We start from the raw sequence: 16,714 nt of genomic DNA on the forward strand, positions 1-16,714 counted from the left end.
ATCTCCAGCCATTATTAGTATCAAAGTGTGTTCCTCGTCATCGAATTATGGGTATGAAGTTCATCTTGGAATGAATTGGTATGAACACCAATGTCAGGAGAGGAATGAGATATTAAAAAATTAATAGGGTTATGGTTATGAAGTAAGAACCACAAATTGTCAAAAGACACAGGAGAAATAGAAAGAACAGGACATACCTGAGAGGTTAAGTCCTGATAAAACAAGTAAGTTTGAGGGCTTTCCTCAGCTGGCATGAAGGACCTTAAGGCAAATCCAGGAGGGACAAAAAGGAAATCAAATTAATTTTCCTCAGTCTCAGTTTCAAATTGAGGGGAAGGTATGCCAGATGAATGGATGGGAATGGAATGACCTGGCTACATAATGGATCTCACAACTCATTGAACAATGGCTGTCAAATCATGCTGAGTTAGCAAGCCTTAGAATCCACAGTGAGTAATTCCTTCACTAACACAAGAACTAGTTGAAGACACATTAAACTGTGAATTCATAATAAACTAAGTATAAGAAAACACAAGATTTGTAAAAAAATGCAAATCTCAGCAACTTGAAAAAAACTGAAACTTGTCTGTGTTATTTAGTGACAAGGAAAATAATAAAGCTTCACAAGTGCAAGTGCATAGGGGAAAGTTATTGTGCATGGAAGTGTACTGCCCTTCTATTGGTCTTGGATGGCTTTTTCATATGATGAACTCATCATGCAGTAGCTCAATTAAAATAAAATTACATGAAATTAGGTAGGAGTCACTTCAAGGCTAGAGTGACATGCAAGTCTCTCTGGCAGATGCGCAAGAAAGATCTGTAGGTAGAAGTGACATATTGTCTTGGAAATGGCAATTTGTTTAGCTCAGTTACATTAAAACAAAACAGATAATAATCAGCAGAATCAGTGAAACTGTTTAAGACTTTGGTGAAAACCTAGATTTTGTACTTAAATACAAAAGTAATGTACATTTAGAGACTTGAGGCTTTCTATTTCCATAAAAAGAACAACTTTACTAATAAAATTATAAGGAATATTACTTCTGTCAAATTACTTTCTAACTTTTAACAATAAACACTTGTATCATACATGTGAAATAACACAGAATTCTTTTTTATATCATTAAGTAATTGAAGTTTTTAACTTTCATTTTTAAGACTACTAATCATGAATTTAACTATTTTTGTTTGACTTCAAAGATATGTATATTAATATGTAATTTGTGGATGTACAGACTTTGCATATCAAGATAATAGTAAGAAACACATTCCAGCTTCTACACACTTAGCTAAAAAATAAAATTTCATGAAAGAGGGTGTCAAAAAAACAGAAATAAGACCTTAAACAATTAATCACACAATTTTTTGGACAGAATTAAATGTCATACCCTATGAAAATAATCAATCAAAATTTGAGAAAATTTGGCTTTCAGAGTTACAAGTACTTTTTAATTTTATTTCTTATATTTGGGAAACACCTAACTTGTTTTATACATGGAGAACCATAAATAGGACTCAAAAATCGTTTTTAAATCTGCTTTTGGGAAATGTGCTTCGGTCAAGGTAAAAATGCTTGTATTAAATGTGACAGATTTACTATTACATATTTATTTAAATTAAATATACATTTAGAAATGTACATAACTTATTCTGTTAAATTTGTATTGCAAAAGTCTTGCCTATTCTCTAAAGTTGTAAAAGATTCTTGAGTATAAGAATCAACAATATACATGTGTATGTAAACACTAGTGTAGCATTTGTATTGTTGCATAACTAAAATTTCGAGAAACTCTCCACATGTCTATAAATATAACCAACGTGACGATCCTTAGAAAAGTATCTATTATTGGTTTGCTATAAACTTCGGAAGCTATAACCGTGATTGTTATAAAGCTTATTAATTGAGACACTTCAGATATTTGACCATGAACATTACAAACCATTTAACTTCAGTAGATCCACATCAGATATTAGTACTTTTAAGAAAATATTCCCCAACTTTATCAATGGGAAAAAATCGACATGTGACCAGTGAAGACCACAGAGCTAGCTAGCTCCCAATTAAGTGAATTGTATTTACGCCAACTTGAAATTAACTCGATTCTCTGAAGCTATCCCTTTGAGAAATATTTCAGCCCAAAAAAATTCTAAGGCTTTGAATAATTTCTTTAAGTTTGTTGGCTTACCCAAAGAAATTTAGTCTGATCAGGGATCAAATTATATGTTAGGGTTGTTTCAACAAGTTGTTTATCAGCTCGGTGCTAAACAGATCAAATCTAGTGCATACCATCCAGAATCGCAAGGTGCTCTTGAGAGATTCCATTCTACCTTGAGAAATATGATGTGGACATACTATCTCGATAACGAGAAGGACTGGGATGAAGGAGTTAATTTATTATTATTTCCTGTTCGTGAGTCAGTTCAGGAGTTGTTTAGCCCGTTTGAGTTGGTGTTTGGCCATTCAATGCTTGGTGCTTTGAAGTTGCTGAAGAAACAATGATGATCAGAAAGAAATGCAATTGTTGGATTATGTTTCCAAGTTTCGGTTCAGACTCTCACATGCTTGCGAATTGAGAAAATGTTTATGACCGCAAGACTGAAGAATGCAAGTTCCATCCTGGTGAAATGGTCTTCATATCATGGTCCCTATGAGGTTGTTCAGAAAGATAATGGTACGGATTATGTTGTAAAACACCTGATCATCGAAAGGCTACCCAGCTGTGTCATATCAATAAGTTGAAGTCCTATCACATCTGAGATGCTTCAGAAAATATTTTAGCCATTGAGTGTTCTCCTGATACCGATGACAGTTGCTTGGACTTAGACACCCGTATATTTGAAAAAATGGGAGATGAATAGAACACCAAACTGAGTAACTCTGACATTCTGGCCAATCTTGATTCAAAACTCAATCACTTGCCTCCCGAAGAGAAAAATCAACTTGCTGGTTTATTGACCGATTACGAATGTATGTTTCCGGACATTCCTAATCAAACCAATATCGCTGTTCATGATGTAGATATAGATGATGCTTCTCCAGTGAAACAACATCCTTGTAGTATGATTTCAATCAAGGCCAATTAAATGCGTAAAGAAATATCTTATATGCTGGAAAATGGCATTATAGAGCCCTGTAAAAGTGATTGTTCTTCACCTTGTGTACTGATTCCTAAATCTGATGTTTCAGTTAAGTTCTGTACAGATTTTCCTACCCATTCCAAGAATGTAGGATTGTATTGATAAAATTGGAAAAGCCATATATATCACAAAGTGTGATCTACTAAAAGAATACCGGGCTGCTCCTCAAACTGACAGAGCAAAAGAAATCTCTGCTTTTGTTGCTCCTGATGGATTATACCAGTACAATGTAATGCCTTTTGGGATGAAAAATTCTCAAGCAACTTTTAGTGAATGATGAATCAATGCTTCAACAGTTTGTCAGATGTTGGAATTTATGTTGATGATATTGTGATTTCCAGTGACACCTGGGAAGAACACTTATGTGTATTATGTGATGTTTTTGAGAGGCTTAAGAAAGCCAATCTCAGTGTGAATTTGGCAAAAACTGACTTTTGTAAAGCCAGAGTTATTTACTTAGGTCATGTAGTAGGCCATGGCCAAGTTTCTCCAATTCCAGCCAAAGTTGATTGTATTATGAATTATCCAACTCCTACCAACAAGAAAAGTTTGATGAGATTTTTGGGAATGGCTAGTTATTACAGGAAGCTTTGTAAAAATTTTGTTGGCATTATTTTACCATTAACAAATCTTTTGAAGAAAAATCAAAAGTTCAAATGGTCTGAAACATGTCAATCTGCTTTTGAAAAGGTGAAATCTTTGTTCTGCGCTTACTCTGTATTGATGGCACCTGACTTTGATAAGCTGTTTTAATTAGCTGTTGATCAACTGCTGATTAACAGATCTTCCATCCTACTCCTTATACTATTTAAAGTTACATCTTCCCTTCAGACCTACTAATAACTATTCAACTGCTGATTAACTGATTTTCCATCCTACTCCTTACTCTATTCAAGGTTGCATCTTCCCTTCAGATCTACTAACTATTCAACTGCTGATTAACTGATTTTCCATCCTACTCCTTATTCTATTCAAAGTTGCATCTTCCCTTCAGACCCACTAATAACTATTCAACTGCTGATTATCTGATTTTCCATCCTATTCCTTATCCTTATACTATTTAAAGTTACACTTTCCCCTTCAGACTTAAATTATACTGTTTAATCTGTATTGCAAAATTCCCACCTATTCTTTAAAGTTGTAGAAGATTCTCGAGTAAAAGAATCAACAATATGTGTTTAAGTAAATGCTAATGTAGCATTTGTATTGTTGTGTAACTGAAATTTCGAGAAACTCTCCACAAGCCTATAAATATAACCAGCACCTAAAAACAGTACCTATTATTGGTTTTCTATAAACGTCAGAAGCTATAACTGTGATTGTTATAATGCTTATTAATTGGGACACTTCAGATTTTTGACCACTAATATTTATAAATGTCGAACATTACAAACCATTTAACTTCAGTGGATTCACATCAGACATTAGTAGTTTTATGAAACATTACCCAACTTCATCTGTGGAAAAAAATCGGTGTGTGATCAATGAAGACCACAGAGCTAGCTAGCTCCCTATTAAATGAACTGTATTTATGTCAACTCGAAAGTAACTCGCACATTGTGAACCCTTGATAACATATCAAGGAAGTTCCAGATTAAAAAGAATTTATATTGCTTGTAAGTTTGTAAAACTTTTGTATATAAATCATTGTTCAAAATAACTATTTGTATAACCATTATTGTAAATTGTATTATAGTTTGTATAATAAAATATAATGGTATTAAAAAAAAAAGAAAACTGTGTGTATCAATCTTGTTGGCAAATATCATAAATTGGATACATATTGGCATTTATTTAACTACTAAATCTAAATTACAATTTAACTCAGTTTTAAATGATTTGAAATTGTAACATGTAACATAAACCATAAAGATTTCAAACCTATATGTTTTTTGGTAAATGATAAACTCTTTTGGTAAAACAACGTTTTAATAAGATGCCTTAAAATGAGAGTTCAAATAATGAAAAAAGAAAAAAAAAGAAATCTGAAAAGAATAATGAAAGAGAGAGATTCTTACCAGTTGACAGAATTTGTATGATGATACAAGTGAAACCACCAAAAATCATGAAACCGCACAGAGACCAGCGCCTACCAAGCCAATCCAACAAACACGTTGTTATTAAGATACTTGGCAATTCAATAAATCCTGATAGAGTAGTATTGAGATAAATATTACCTGCGAGAGACCCAGCTGCCAGAGTTAGAGCATAATATAACAAACTGTTGGTACTCCTACATAAGAGAGACACAATGTTAATGAGTATAGCTATAGTAACAATATCTAAATTATTTTGATCCTTAAATTACTGACTTGTTTATATAGCATTCACTAGCTGTGGGGTTCACATATTGCATCATTTTGAGAAATTCTAAGTTTTTACTTGTTACAATGCTTAGTGTAAGAAACTAATTAAAAGATTTGGTAGGGTCACTTATTTTCTGTGTAAAATATATATAATGGACTTAATTGCAATATTGATGGAACTTTTGTTTTTGTATTACTTGTATAATATTAGGAAACTTTTAACCAACAAAGTTATAGACCCACAAGCAATTTGGTGCACAAAAAGTTTAAAAAAATACATTTAGAAAATTGATGGACACCCTTCAGTTATTCTAGTGTTAATATGCAAAACATCACACCTATGCAAATCTTGGCTATAATGGGCATTTGACTGACATTACTAAACAATAACAAATCTAATCATGGCTAGCATTGTTAAGTAACAATAACACATCTAATCATGGTTGGCATTGTTAAGCAACAATAACAAATCTAATCACTGCTAGCATTGTTAAGCAACAATAATAAATCTAATAATTGCTAGCATTGTTAAACAACAATAACACATCTAATCATGGTTGGCATTGTTAAGCAACAATAACAAATCTAATCACTGCTAGCATTGTTAAGCAACAATAATAAATCTAATAATTGCCAGCAATGTTAAACAACAATAACAAATCTTATCATGGCTAGCATTGTTAAGCAACAATAACAACTCCAGTACAGATTAATATTACTAAGTAAAGGTTAAAATTACAACCTAAATTAAATAAGCTTGAAATAATAGTTTTTCTTAACATAAATTGTTTTGAAATTGCAAGACAGACATTTCAAATAGTTAAAATCCTTAAAATGTAAATATTGATACACTATAGACATGCTAAACAGCTATTTGAAGTTCCTTAAAAGATACAAAGAGAGTATCTTACAACTGAGAGTACTACTATTCTATTTGTACACTAGTGTACTGTTTTTATTTGTGTTCTCACCAAGTGGTCAACATCACATCAAAGATTTGAAGGATTGTTATCAATGTGTAAGCTAGATAATTATGTTATGTTTTGGCAACACGAAAATGATTACTCAAGCAGGCAAACTTATTAAACACTGATAAGCAAGTTGCTTAAATGCTGTCAAAAAATACTTGCTGGAAAATATACTAGAATAGTCCACTCTGTTCAACAGATCACTATGACAGGTCTTTATCATAAGTACTAGGGGTATATTAGCAGTCTTTGCAAAGAACAGGACTCAAGTGTTCTTTGAATAAAAAAATAAATGTAGAAATGTTTACAGATATTTTTAACATTAGAATATAAAAAAGCTTAATACAGCAAATACAGAAGGATGCAAAAGGCAAATTGTGGCTTCAACTTTTTCTATACCTTCTTAATGCTGATTACACACAATAAATTCTACCCTACAATTATGTGACTGGTAGAGTGGGATTAGATACAGAAACAAAACAGTATTTCATAAATACTTCCAAACAAGGATAAATGCATGACTACAAGATTGTCTAGCACATATATCTTAAAAAATGGTGTTCACTTGATTGGCTAACTTCTCAGAATTTTACATTACATTTGCACTCCTGATGGACACCTTCATGCATATTTTCATATTAATACTACTAACATAAAATACCTATGCTCTGCTGTGGGGTTCAGAGCCCACTCTCATGATTCACAAGGGTCCCAATAAAATGATCAAGCTCCTATATTTTCTCCAGTTACTTCTATATCTACCCAAGAGGGATCCATACCCAAAAACAAGCCCCATTAGGACACTCTCCCATAATACTTGAGCACCTGTTGTGCCACATTTGGTTATGCAAGCCTGTGAGTGGGGGTATGAATACAGTTTCTCCTTTGGCACCCCAGGAATCTGAGGGGGTCAGAAACACAAAATAAGATGCTAGATCTGAGCTCACTGACACCAAACATCTAAATCCCTTTCCACGTGTTTTTTAACCCACTTTTACAGGAGTTCTACACCTAATAGGTAAGGACATACTCTGGACCATGCTAAATCCACATGCCAAGTTTAGTCCTGCTAGCTTCAAAACTGCGTGAGGTGTCTGTGGACAAAAGAACACACAATGTGAATTAATATAAGGTTTCCAGCTGCTAGCCATTACTACATAAAAGGGCCAACTGATGTTATTAGATGATGGTACTTACAATTGACCAGAAGTATACATGCATACAGGGTTGGACAAGAAAATGGAAACAGTATAACAATGTGTGGCTCTACCTTTGGCTGTTAGAAATGCTCCAATGTTTTGTTACAGGACACCCGCAAGTGCCTGAAAGGTGTGCAGAGGAATTCAATTCCATTCTTCAAAAACACAATGTGCTGTAAGGCATGGTGGTCCCATTAACTTATGACGATCTTCCAACCATTGTTATATTTATCTGATGGGAAACAAAACTGTGTTGTAATAACCATTGAAACTGTTCCTCTTGCAAAACCAAGAAGTCATACAACATGGGTTACTAAAGCACCTATGGTACTAACTGGGTTCCTACAAATTATTCTATTTCAAAGTCAGTTAAGTTATTCTTTTTTTCCCATGTTACTTGACAGTTATCATGGAATAGAATTTACATCTCACCTGGAGAAGGTGTTTAATTTTTTTTGTCCTATGTCTGTATGTACATGTAAAATCAAAGTTCTTAATGTAACTTCTCTTAGCACTTGTTCACTTACTGTCATTGTTATAAAATGTTTGCCACTAAAGCATTGTGGCATGACTTTCATCAAATTAGCATTTACTAACATATCAATATGACAAATCAATCGTTCAGTCACAATATTTTACTGGGAACAGATGATTTTAATGACAGCTTCCTACAAGCAATAGTCTGAAATTGACATGAATAATGTGTGTATAAACCTAGTGTATAAACTAGCTAAATTCGGCAAGTGATTGTTTATTATTTATTTCTAAATAATGAGGTATAAATTAACTAAATATAATACTTAGGAAAAAAATATTTGTTTCTTTTTGGCTTGTCCATAATTTTCTTTGCTAAATTTTCTAGTTTTTTGTGAGACAATACTCATCTCTTCAGAGCTTCCAAGTTCACATATTTTTGAGTGTGCATCATATAGCTGTGTTCTACTTCCTGGATCACTGATTGGTTGGTTCTACCGAATACATATATTTTGAGCGATGCTATTACATAAAATTTCTAGAAACTTCAACTAATTTATAAATTTGTTAGATTAGTAATATAAATTATTGTAATTCCTTTGTTAAATTTTTTCAGTCATTTGATTTGCTTTAAAGTTTCAATATAAATTTGGATTTTGAATCTTCCTTTGGTTAAATTTTTGTGAATTTAGTTAAAGTTATTTTGATTAGACTTTTTCTCTCTCAAATTGGCGCAGCATGGCCAGGTGGTTAGGGCGCTTGACTCGCAATCTGTGGGTTACAGGTTCGAATCCCCATCACACCAAACATGCTCGCCCTTTCAGCCTTGGAGGCATTATAATGTGATGATCAATCCTACTATTCATTGGTAAAAGAGTAACCCAAGAGTTGGCAGTGGGTGGTGATGACTAGCTGCCTTCCCTCTAGTCTTACACTGCTAAATTAGAAACGGCTAGCGCAGATAGCCCTTATGTAGCTTTGTGCAAAATTCATAACAAACTTCTCTTTCAAATTAAAACAAAAAACTTAGTTTTTTAAATTAAATTTTGTCATTAGGCTAATACATGCATGTTAAAATTTGATTTAGATATCACAGTCAGTTATCAAAGTTAGTGTTTCACTCACTTCTATTGCAACATATTCACACTTACTCATTGCACGTACTTACTTATTGCATTATACTTGAAGTACTACTTGACATCTAAGGGGTGAAAGAATCTGTTTGAGTTACAACAAGACTTCTTTCACATAGAACAAGGAGATATGACTGTTGATGACTACTCCAAAACTATCATTCAGAAATTTCTTCTCCTACAAAGAAAAGACCCCTACATTGTATTGTGATGCTGATCAACATTTGAAAGACAGATCTGCTGAACGGTTGATCAAAATCAGTTTACTGCGTGAAATGAGAAGATTGAACTGTGAAGAGCTGATACATAAATTCTATGAGCTAAGGGATTAAGTGAAATGTTGCACAAAAGATGCTGAAGAACTTTATTCAGCTATAAGTTCATCATTTCTACTTTACAAAAAACTGTTCAATGATAAGAAAAACAGATCAAAACTTTTACCCAAAATATGTAGAAAGGGAAACAAGAAAACAACTATCAGTCTAGACCTTATTACTGCTCTGGTTACAGATGCCTAGGTAATTGGCAACCAAAACAAGACAATATATGAAAGGCCTCTGCAAATAACACTTCAATTGAGCCTCATTTAAAACATAATTTTAAAGCCATCTTTTGTCAATACTGTTATCATCTGAATCATATTGCCGAATATTGTTATTTTAAAAAACAGCATCTTTCCGATTCCATTATTCACCCTAATATGATTGGAACTCAACATACAAGTTCAACAAACTAAAACCACTCATGATTTCGGAGTCTATCTTGAGTAAAGCTTTGGACTCCATTAGTAAAAAATTTTTTAATAAGCCAAATAACTTGCAAAAAGTGATATGTAAATGTCTAGTTACAGAAGTAACAATGAATGGTACACCACTGGCATGCCTTGTTGACTCTGGATCTGAGATAACTACTATCACTGATCATGTTTCAAAAAACATTTCAAAGACCAACAAGTATTTGATTGCAACTGGATTTCTTATTGGCAGCTAATGGCATTAATATTGCTATTATAGGGATTATGGTATCTGACATCATATGGAATGAAAAGCAATTTGAAAACATCTATGTTTTCATAATTGAAGATTCAATCAATGTTGATGTGTGGGAAAGGAAAGAGTTGATACCAGGTGTGTTGGGATGTAACATCACACAACACTATCAATATTTTTTTGTCCAAGGATTTAGCTTCTGTAAGTAATAATGAACAAGTTCTTCATCTGCAAGTTAAGCAGTATACATCTAATTTTCAACTATGTCAACAAATTTGCATGAAACTTGACAAGAGCAAGTCAGGAATATTGGGGTTCATTAAAATAATGGGAACCAATCTTTAAATACCTTCTAACACTACTAAAACTATCAAGAACACCAGGTGACTGCTACCACCAAACTACTCTGCATAGTTGAGCAGTCTGATTCATCACTATTTCCCGATTTGTTTGTAGTTCCTACTTTGACAAAAATTGACGCACAAGATCATGAGTTGTTTCGCGTAACTAATTTAGGTTCAGCTGACATCGTAATTTGTTGACCATCACAAATAGCAAAAATGTCATATTGTGAGCAAATGTTACCTGATTTTGAAACAAAGGAAATGACATCTGATATTAAGACCCTTTAAGATCTGCCTTTTAAAGTGATACAACTTTCACAAAGCATGAACACCAAGAACTTGTTAGTCTTTTTGTACAGTATTATAATGTTTTTAGTAGGGATGTATGGGTAGTAAAATTTGGCTGAATACCAGATCCAGGACACTAAACTTCAGCCAGGTGTCAACCAAAACTAGGTTCTCCCCTCGCCCTCAAAAAATAAATAACATATACAGAAATTAGAAACAAAAACAAAATTTGACATTTAACCAAATAATCACCAACAGAACATTCAAGTTTTACTTTCAACTTTCAATGCCTAGCCCCCACCTTCCCCAAAAATCCACTTCTCAAGCAATGCCTGTTATTAACCCCCTATTGTTTTCTGAATCCCGACTTTCAGCGGGTGGTCAGTCTTTATTGCTCAGAACACATTTTTTTAACTAAACTAATTATTGACTAACTTTCAATACTGCATAAGTTGGCACAAAGATTAAGGTCTAGATGCTATTTTCAATTATCCGGATTCGGCTGTTTTTAACTTCGACACTCGGCCAGAGCCGAATATTACCAGGAAATCCAATACCCGGCCAGGGCCAAATATCTGGCTGGGTACCCACGCATCCCTAGTCTTTAGTCATCATGACTTTCATATTGGCTCGATCAATATTGTTCAACACTATATTTAGACCCTAGATGACGTACCAATCAAGCACCCCAACAGGTGTTTACCTCCTCACACCAAAGATGAAGTGAAACAAGTCATCAAGAATTTATTAAATGCTGGGGTAATAATGTATAGCAACAACCTCTTTGCTTCCCAAATGGTGATGGTGTGCAAAAAGATAGGTGATCTCAGAATATATGTCGACTATAAATCTCTTAACAATGAAATGATCAAAGATACTTTTCCTTTGTCTAATATTGAGAATTGTATAAATTCATTTTCAGGAGCAAAGTTTTTTTCTTCATATATATTTTACCCAGGTCTACAAGCAGATTAAATTGAACCCAGAAGATGCACATAAACAGCATTCAGAGCATTAAGTTCATTGTACAAATGTACAAGATTACCATTTGGACTCTGTAACAGCCCAGCAGCATTCTCTCATTTGATGCATAAATGTTTTGGTAATAATTCTCAAGAAGGCATAATCTTCAACTTTGATGACATTTTAGTCTACACGCAGCTCCATTTCTGAGATGTTACAACATCAATTTCATCTAAAACTTCAGCCAACTAAATGTCACTTTTTTCAACGAGCATTTCTTGGATACACTATTTCATCCAAAGGAATAGACAAATAAAAAAAAAATTAAGACAGTAGAAGAATTCCCAAAGCCAATGTCTAATATGACTTTAAGCCAGTTCCTAGGCTTAGTAAGTTACTTCAGGAGATTCATTAAAGGTTTTGCCCACATTGCAGGACCGATATACAATATTCTCTCTAGTAAAAAAGATAAAGACTAAATACAAGGAGCAGAATTGAATTTAGGATTGTCAGACTGTGTTTGATAAGTTAAAACTCTGTTTGACAACTGCACCTCTTCTACAATTTCCAAATGTTATAGCAAACACCAGTCATAGACGAAAACAGATGAACAGACACTCAAAAACTACAGTTCAATGAAACTAATTTTTGGCATTGCATTGGATGATCACCAAAAAGTTTTGAGATTATCTGTATGGTACACAACAATCCTTTATTATTAAGACCAACAATTACTCTCTTAGTTGAATGATGATAGCAAAACATACAACCAGCAATATGAGAAAGCTCACCAAATTAGCCGATTTTAACTTTCATATAAGGTATAAGTCTGGTAAGTCCAATCTTACACCTAAAGCCCTGAGACACAACACAGTATCTGAACTTTTTATTCATAAGAAAAATTGTATCTTATATTCCTGAGCATACTAACACACATACTTACCAGATGAAGTTATATCCCAAATTTCCTTAGAAGTTGTAGAATTTGTCATGTTAGAAGATATTCATACTGGCATATTGAATAATTACTCAGAGTATGACATAAAATTTTTACAGCAAGATGACCCTTATATATCCAATGTAATCAAGTGTTTGCAGCATCAAAAACGATCCGTGGATTAGTCAGGTGAAGGTTCAACTGAAAAGGTAATTAAAACATTGAAACCAACTTAAACTTGTTGACAGTCTATTATGTAGGGAAATTGTCTGAGACAGAGTCAAGAAATTCTTGCTTGTTGTTCCTATGGCATTGAGGACCATAATTTTGGAACAAATGCATACTGTTTCTGGATATAAAGGCATAGACAGGATAGTTGACTTAATTAGGTCCAGGTATTATTGGTCAACATTGTTTCAAGACACTTAACAGTTCGTCCATAATTACAATTGATACAATGTTGCCTAGGAACCATTCCCAAGAGGTAAGACAAAAATGCAACATTTTCAAGCAAATCAACTGCTTGATATAATAACTATTGATTTTTCAGTCCTTGAAATGTCGTCATCAGGATAAGAAAACATACTCATCATGACAGATGTTTTCTCAAAATACATTGTCGCTCTTCCAACCAAAAGATCAGACAGCAAAGACTGTAGCCCAAATTCTTGTTAGAGAATGGTTCAACTGGCTAGGGATCCCAAAGAGATTACACGGCAATCATGGTAAGATTTTCCAGAATAACATTATTCGAGTTATGTATGGTTTATGGCATTTTCAAATTTAGGAATCACCCACAAGGAAATTTTCAGTGTGACAGATTTAATCAGACCATGCATGACGTGCTATGCACATTAGATACATGTCTTGATTTTCTTCAACAGTTTGTTAATGTATACAATTGCACACCACATGCAATGGCAGGAATGAGTCATTATATGTTGTTTTTTGGGCATAAGCCTCGACTGCTGATCAACGGTTTCATTTCAAAGTTCTGATTTGTTGCTCCCTGTAAAATTGATGGATGATTGGATTTTGCAGCATTGGATTAGAATGAAGTATCTTATCAAAAGTGGTAATTGCAGGATTCATAAGAAAGCTCAACAGTGGAAATGAAGACGTAACAGAAAAGGTAAGTTTTCAGATTTTAAAATTATTACCAAACTTCTTTTGAGGAATAGAACTAAAGGTAGGTTGAAAATTCAAGATCACTGGAATATGACACCATATAAAGTTGTTGGATGCATTACAGAAAATAGTAATGCATATCCTGTTCAAAATGCTGATGATGATGATTCTATAAAAGCCATTAATAGGCTGGATCTTTTGAAGTATATGAATCAAAATTCATCTGTCTATTAAAATTCACAAACAAGTTTATAACAGAGCATGAGTTCATGTGATTATGAGGATATTATCACTATTATTAAGACAACTGGAAGCTGGAATTTACAACAGCAACAATCTCTATCTTACAAGGATCATACAGAAGTCATTCTTGGGCTAGGTAAGTTGTTACAGTATTCATCTGAACGTGGAATTGAATAGGAGACCAGCAAGAATTAGCATATGTATACACTATTCATTCTATTTTTTCTGCTTTCTCAGCTTGGGTTTGACTCGTGTGAACATGTTATCCCACTGCCACCATTATGTAAATTCTCTTAGCATTTGTTCACTTCCTGTCATTGTTATACAAAGTTTGCTGCTAAAACATTGTGGCATAACTTTTGTCCAATCAGCATTTACTAACATGTCATATGACATAAGACAAATCACCCAAATCAATCGTTTAGTCACAAGATTTTACTGGGAACAGACAATTTTAATGATAGCTTCCTACAAGCAATATACTCTGAGATTGACATGAACAATGTGTGTATAAACCTACTTGAGAAATATAATATGTGGTATTAATTGGTAGGGAAATAGCCTAACTTGGTGAGTGATTGTTTATTATTTATATTGTTTCAAACTAATTAGGCATTAAAATAACTAAGTTAACTTAAAATATTACTTAAAAGTAAATAAAACATAAATTAGGTTTAAAATGAATCTAGAAAATTTTGATGTGGTCTAATTTACAGAAATATTCAAAATTAAAGCTTCATGTTTTCAACCCATTTATTATGCACAAAAAGTGTAGTTCAAAAACTACTAAAAGATACTTGATCATTATTTTTTTATAAAGAGCCTTATTTAAACCTAAAATCAGGTCTAAGTAGTTCACATTTAAACACAACCATTATGTCATAGCAAACACATTGAATAATATGAATTTATAACTGAATAAGTATTAAAAACTAAAACTATAAAATATAAGTAAGCTTTTGCAGTTTGTCATCTTTAGGATTCAAGTATTTCTAGCTTATAATTAGGTAATCAAGGTTTTTTACCAGGAAAACAGTTGTATCACAAGTTGCTTTCTTAAAATTTTGTGTTTAAACAAAACTGAAGCTCCATGTTTTTTCTTTGAACCTCTGTTATTTTCCCGCAAGTCCCAGTTTTCTGGCAAACGATGAGCAGTACCATTTCCTTCTGCAATTAACTGCAATACTCTTTTGGCTTCAAGACTATGACCATGAATAAGAAGCCAACGTGGACTTTCTTGAATCCAACTGGAAACAGAAATATTATTTCTGAATGCCAATGCAGTATGTGTAAAGTCACAGTGTACTCTAAAATCACATGTCAAGTGTCAAAACATTTAACCACATCAGAACTAGAAATTCTCAGAATCTTAGTCAAACAGAATTATATATATATACAAATGGCACCTTGAGAGAACAAAGAACAGTATTTATATTGCATTGCTTTATTACAAGTTATAGGTTTTAAACTAAGGAAGAATATTTTTTAGAACAGGTATGACATTTCAATTACTGGTGTGATCATTCTCAAATAAAGTTTTAACAGTAAGAAAGTTTTAGCATTTAAATTAACATACTTTAAATACTAGAACCTATACCATTAAAACTTGTGTACTTGAGACTGATTGCACCAGTGATCTAAACATCATACCTGCCTGTTATAGAATTATTTTCCTTACTGTAAAAGCTGTAACTTGTAACAAAACAATAGCTGTAATCAGTAAGTACACTCAAAATAAAATAATTTATTTTAAAGTTGTTTTTTTTAAACATAATACATTTAGGACTTTTTGTTGCAAAAATTATATCAAAAAGTAATAACTATTTACAAAGTATGGTCTAATATGAAATATATGTGATTTATCATTTTCTGGTTATGGTAAAAGTTAATTACAATTTCTATTAAATGTATTTTTGTATTATAATTGTTGAGAGAGACAATTTACATATTAAAGAATAGGATTACAGATTATACACACTTAGCATTTAAAATACACATCACCATAAAAATAAAGTATTACCTGATCCTATACATTATAATATATATATGGAACAGGTTCCATTGGTTAGAACAGTTTTTGATTTACAAAAAAAAATAATTGTGGCTTATTCATTAGTGACAATTGTAGTCTAATTGGTTATTTACAAATGTATGCTTTAAATATTTTTTGTAACATTTACATTAATAAATTTTATATTTTATTAACTGAGAATTACCTTTTGACATTGAGATATATCAGAAACTTTAAATACCCCATTAACATTAAGAATAAGTTAATTGCATATACATTAGATTAAAAAATAAATATATTACCAAAATGTAAATGAAATAGTTTTTCAGTACAAATAAACACCAGATCAGTAAATATTTATCAATAATACACATATAGCATACTTTGTCTATGCTTATCTTTTAATATTTTTTATATAACCATATTAGTTAATCATGTAAACAATTTTATTGCAACACTTACAAAAATGGAATGATAAGAACCAGTCCCCAGAGAGAGCACACAGCAGTAAATTGCCGCCAGTTAGGTAGGAGAAAGGCCAAAAATGCATGAAATCCAATTCCAAGAGAGAAAAATACCTGAACCCACGTTCC

The 16,714-nt window shown here is 32.7% G+C and overlaps 1 protein-coding gene across 1 annotated transcript in view; it reads right to left on the bottom strand.

Moving 5' to 3' along the window:
• LOC106468853 (solute carrier family 22 member 15-like) overlaps positions 1-16,714 on the bottom strand; it is a 23,501-nt gene that overhangs the window by 5,028 nt on the left and 1,759 nt on the right. The window contains exons 3-5 of the mRNA XM_022397213.1: positions 16,584-16,710; positions 15,136-15,357; positions 5,157-5,371 (exon numbers count right to left, since the gene is read on the bottom strand). Of these exons, the coding sequence (XP_022252921.1) occupies positions 5,157-5,371; positions 15,136-15,357; positions 16,584-16,710 (564 nt within the window). The remainder of the gene's footprint in view (positions 1-5,156; positions 5,372-15,135; positions 15,358-16,583; positions 16,711-16,714) is intronic.

Source organism: Limulus polyphemus, unplaced genomic scaffold (assembly GCF_000517525.1).
Source record: "Limulus polyphemus unplaced genomic scaffold, Limulus_polyphemus-2.1.2 Scaffold3192, whole genome shotgun sequence".
NCBI classification, from domain to species: domain Eukaryota; kingdom Metazoa; phylum Arthropoda; class Merostomata; order Xiphosura; family Limulidae; genus Limulus; species Limulus polyphemus.